Below are 5,000 nucleotides of genomic sequence, written 5' to 3'. Positions count from 1 at the left end.
CTAAATAGTAACGCGTAATGATATCGTGTTTACAATTATAATATGTGACGTCAGATTATTAAGCGTAAATTTCACTGAAAATGAGATTCTTTTAAAAGAGGTATCATTTAAATGTTTTTGAAGATGCCTTTTATTGGGAGGCCTTTCATAAACTACTACATCCCAAGTATTCTTGTTCTAGTATGGGATTTGGGAGGGGGGGAACTTTTTTTTAAAGTCTCAACCCCCCCCCCCCCCCCACCCCCTCCCAAACCCCCTACTAGAAGTTCTAGTGTAGGGGTTTTGGGAGGGGGGAGACTTTTAAAAAAAGTCCCCCCCCCCCTCCCAAATCCCCTACTAGAACAAGAATACTTGGGATGTAGTAGCTTATGGAAGGTCTCCCTTTTGAAGATGTCTTTTATTGAAAGATGACGAAATAGGAATGGATTGAGGGGTAGAATAAATGATTTCTTACACTCTTGCGTTTTGGAATTCGAACTTTGTTCCCAACACGAACTCGCTAGCTCTTGTAGCGGTTGGAAACACGTCCGGAATTCCAAAATCAAGAGTGTCAGAATTGTGTGTAATTGACTAGAGGGCCGTTTTTAATCTATTATTGATGTTTTCCAAACCGGCAGTTGTATTTTAGGGCAGATGAATTCCAAATATGGAGATAAATTAGATTGACGGCTATTTTGAGAATTGGATGAAGTATCGTCTGGAAAAAGGGATGGATTATATCGATAATCCAATTGTTTTGTAGTAACAGGAAGGTTGGTTTTAGTTTTAGTCGACGTGTACTTATTAGCAGGTCTGGTAACCCAATTCTTTATGGGCTCATTGTTGTAATGGAAATCTCCAAAAGAAAAGAAAAATATTGTCCGTTACAACAGTTTTAAACTAGGCCCTTAAGTGGGTTCGTATGTCAGTCCGGTATATGTGTACACGTCGGTTGAATATATTTAGTTATTATTTGTATGATTGCTCTATTATATACACCCCCCCCCCCTCCCCCACCGGAAAATTAAAAAACAAACTCGGAAATCTGATCAAATTCCTTTTAATCCCTTTGCTTGCGAAGCGAGTGCTCTACCAATTGAGCTAACCGGACCACCACTCGGTTATCACTTTGTAAAAAAAAAGTAGTTTTATAATTCGTAGGGTTGCCAGTAGTTCTGTTCTCGTTGGCAAAAATTAAACATGGACTGTACGGAACAGTTTTGACCCCAAACAGGGGGCAGCGCGGCTCAGCGGTATGGTCTTTGCTTCGTATCAGAAAGGTACCTAGTTCGATCACCCGCCGCTGCGCGGTGTGGCCTTGAGCTAGTCACCACCTCGCCCTAGCTCAGTTTGCGGCGCTGCACTGCGGCTGACGCCTGGGTTATTCGATTCTTCCCTCGGAATAAATAGACCCTAGAAACAAATTTCCCCTATGGGATGAATAAAGGGAAATTTATATATTTCATATACTTTTTTACAAGAATAGATTTATTACAAGTATTTATTTATTTATTTATTTATTTAATTTATTATATTTTTTTACCTTTCAGGCACAGGTTCCCTCACCGTCCTCCGGCGCACCAATTCGCGCAAGACCGGAAGTAGCAGCAGCCGTGCCAGCAGTATCAGTATGGACTCCATCGACAGCTACGCCACGGCTGACCTTGGCATTGACAAACTTCCGCCCACAGACACCTCGGAGGCCCTTCACGCATGCTCTCTAAGGTCAGTCACTCAGTCAGTCACTTTGGTCACTTTGGACATCGTGGGTGATAGTAATTAGTAATTGAGCTTTATATAGCGCAATATCCACGAATATGCTCAAAGCGCTTTACAAGGGTCCCTGGTCAACAGCAACATTTAACATACAGGACGGGACATGACGCCTGTTAGACGATATTATAATTTTTCGGACAAAGACAACGCTGTTTAACGGCCAGGTACTCAATTTACATCTGAGTACGGTGAGAGAATGTGAGTAAAGAGCCTTTTCCAAGGACTCAACTATGCGCGGAGCGGGAGGCTCGAACCTAGGACCTTCCGATCCGAAAGCAAATGTCATAGCACTAGACCACATAGCCGCACGATGATGCCTGTTGAAATCAGACGCCTTATTGATGGATTATCTATAGATAGAATGAAGTTGACGTCACTCAGTTCTTTGTTATTGTTTTTTGCCATCCGCATTTTTGAGTAGTTCTGACTTAACTATATTATTATCCAGACTATAAAAGTTCATGGTTACGCATAGTTTTGTGTGTTGGTCCGTTATACTTCCGGAGGGCAATGTTGTGAGCTTCTTGGCCAAGCGCATACTATCTATAGAAGAGAGAGAGAGGGGGGGGAGTCCAGATAGCTCAGTTAGTAGAGCGCTCGCTTCACACGCAAAGTTTGATCCCTGGTATAATCGAGATTTTTTGTTCTTTTCTGACCCCTCTGTTCACCCAGCGTTGAAGGGGTAGCTGGTTCTTTTAGATCTGACGGAAAGTAGGTACGTTGCGATAGACCAGCGTCCTATCCAAAGGGTAGCAAGCAATTGCTATTGTCCGTTTCACGCTATAGACGCCGGGATAAACTCCGCCGGCTCCATGAGCCTATTGGCTCTGAAGGACTATTTTTTTTATCTATAGAAGGAAAGAAACTAACGTCATTCAGACGAAGGCAACGTTGTTAACGGTCAGGTACTTGTTTTACACATGGTTACTCTCAGCGAATTTGAGTAAAGGGCCTTTTCCAAGGACTCAAGTTTTGCGTCGCCCAGGGTAATAAATACTCGAATACGTGACCTTTGAAACCATAGAGGAAACGATATTGACGTCACTCAACTCTTTGTTGTTGTTTGTCGACAGCCAGTTTGGGTGATAAGGTCTCACCAAATTCTATCATTTAGGCAGACTTACGTGTTGCATAGTTTTGTGTGTCGGTGAGTTATATCCGGCTGGCGGATGTTGTGAGTATTGTATAGTTAATTGAATTTATAGTCATAAACATGGAACGTGGGTTAATTTTTAATCGCTTTATTGAACGGACTAAACATTGATGCTGTGCGTTTAGGTAAAATACAACGCCACACCGGACGGCTAAATTAAACATACCAACACACAAAACAGTGTGTTTAACGTTTATAGTCTGACTGATAATAATATGGTGTAGTGAGAACTAATCACTTAGAGGATGTGTAAAAATAACAACAACGAGCTGAGTGACGTCATCCTTGTTCCTTCTATACATAGATAGGCAAGATGGCCCAAAACATCCCGTGCTTCGTAGATCGACACAGACTGCTGTGTGTGGATTCAATAGAGATGGCGAGAGATGTTTAGATTCAAAATAGAGATGGCAATAGTAGATTGTTATAGTCATCATTGCAGTGTTTGTCCAGTTTTCTTTTTCCCTGGTCCAGACATGAAACATGATAGGTATCTGTAAATGTTCCCTATTTCATTCGTGTTATTACCTAAGATATTATATATTTCTATTTTTATCTTATTCTGCCGATCTACTTGTACTTCTCTTCTTTCTCTCTTTAACTCGTTTCGCTCTCTATCTCTCTTCAACTCGTTTCGCTCTCTCTCTCTCTCTCTCTCTCCCTCTCTCTCTCTCTCTCTCTCTCTCCCTCTCTCACACACACACACACACACACACACATTAGCTCATTTCTTCTTGCTTCCCTCTCTCTCATTCTCTCTTCCTCTATTTCTCTTCCCCCCCCCTCTCTCTCTCACACACACACACACACACACACAAACACACACACACACACACACACACACTATCTCGCCTTTTCTCGCTTTGCTATCTCTCGTTCTCTCTTCCTCTATTTCTCTACCCCCCCCTACCTTTCTTTCTCTCTCTCTCTCTCTCTCCCTCCCCCCCCCCCCCCCCTCTCTCTCTCTCTCTCTCTCTCTCTCTCTCTCTCTCTCTTTCATACATTTTCTTGAACACTCCAGTGTCACAGTGCAATTCCCTAAAATCCTTCAGAGCCATTGGCTTCTTGGAGCCGGAGCTTATCCCGGTTTCTATAGCGTGAAACGGACAATAGAAATTGCTTGCTATCCGTTTGATAGGACGCTAGTTTATCGCAAAGTACATTCCGCCAGATCTGACAGATTCAGCTTCCTATTCACTGCTGAGTGGACACGTAGGGGGTTGGGGGGGGGGGGGGTCAGAAAAAAAAATTTCGACTGCACCCGGGCTCGATTTTGGACCCTTTGCGTGTGAAGCCAGTGCTCTACCAACTTATTTTGAGATTTGTGATTCTAAAAAAATTTTCCATTTTCCCCCTTAGATTACGCAATTTGGTCAGGAGACTGGAAAATGAGGAACTCAACAAGGATGACATGAGGAAAAACCTGGAGTACGCCGCCAATGTCCTGGAGACGGTTTACGTGGAGGAGTCGAGGTGAGTCACGCCGTCGCATTGATCACGTGTTGTGTTGTCATTTTTAGCATTCTTTCCTTGTCTTTTTTTTTTTTTTTTGTTTTGGCCGTACTCTGAATAAAAAAATGCCAAACATATTTTTGAAGATTTTGGCCAGAAATCTCGTCATTCAAATATCGCTCGATTAAAATGGCCCTCATCTTGTCAAAAAAAAAAAAAAAAAAAAAAAAAAAAAAAAAAAAAACTACTTTCAAGCCCGGGACATTTATTGACCATCATCTGGTCATAAACTCTCAAAACTGGGACATTTGACCCTCATCTGGTCATAAACTCTCAAACCTGGGACATTTGACCCTCATCTGGTCAAAAACTCTCAAAACTGGGACATTTGACCCTCATCTGGTCATAAACTCTCAAAACTGGGACATTTGACCCTCATCTTTCAAAACTCTCAAACCTGGGACATTTGACCCTCATCTGGTCAAAACTCTCAAACCTGGGACTTTTGACCCTCATCTGGTCAAAACTCTCAAAACTGGGACATTTGACCCTCATCTTTTCAAAACTCTCAAAACTGGGACATTTGACCCTCATCTTTTCAAAACTCTCAAACCTGGGACATTTGACCCTCATCTGGTCA

The 5,000-nt window shown here is 42.4% G+C and overlaps 1 protein-coding gene across 7 annotated transcripts in view; it reads left to right on the top strand.

The window, feature by feature from the left end:
* LOC144959050 (dual specificity calcium/calmodulin-dependent 3',5'-cyclic nucleotide phosphodiesterase 1B-like) overlaps window positions 1-5,000 on the top strand; it is a 675,925-nt gene that overhangs the window by 589,464 nt on the left and 81,461 nt on the right. For all 7 annotated transcript variants that reach the window (XM_078891396.1, XM_078891397.1, XM_078891398.1 and 4 more), the window contains 2 exons: window positions 1,530-1,704; window positions 4,268-4,381. In XM_078891396.1, the coding sequence (XP_078747522.1) occupies window positions 1,530-1,704; window positions 4,268-4,381 (289 nt within the window). The remainder of the gene's footprint in view (window positions 1-1,529; window positions 1,705-4,267; window positions 4,382-5,000) is intronic.

The sequence above is a fragment of the Berghia stephanieae genome, chromosome 13, assembly GCF_034508935.2.
Source record: "Berghia stephanieae isolate SIO BIC M18660-M18661 chromosome 13, UCSD_Bste_1.3, whole genome shotgun sequence".
NCBI classification, from domain to species: Eukaryota; Metazoa; Mollusca; class Gastropoda; order Nudibranchia; family Aeolidiidae; genus Berghia; species Berghia stephanieae.
Note: the sequence above shows the minus strand (reverse complement) of the source record. Positions and strands in the feature narration are given on the sequence as shown.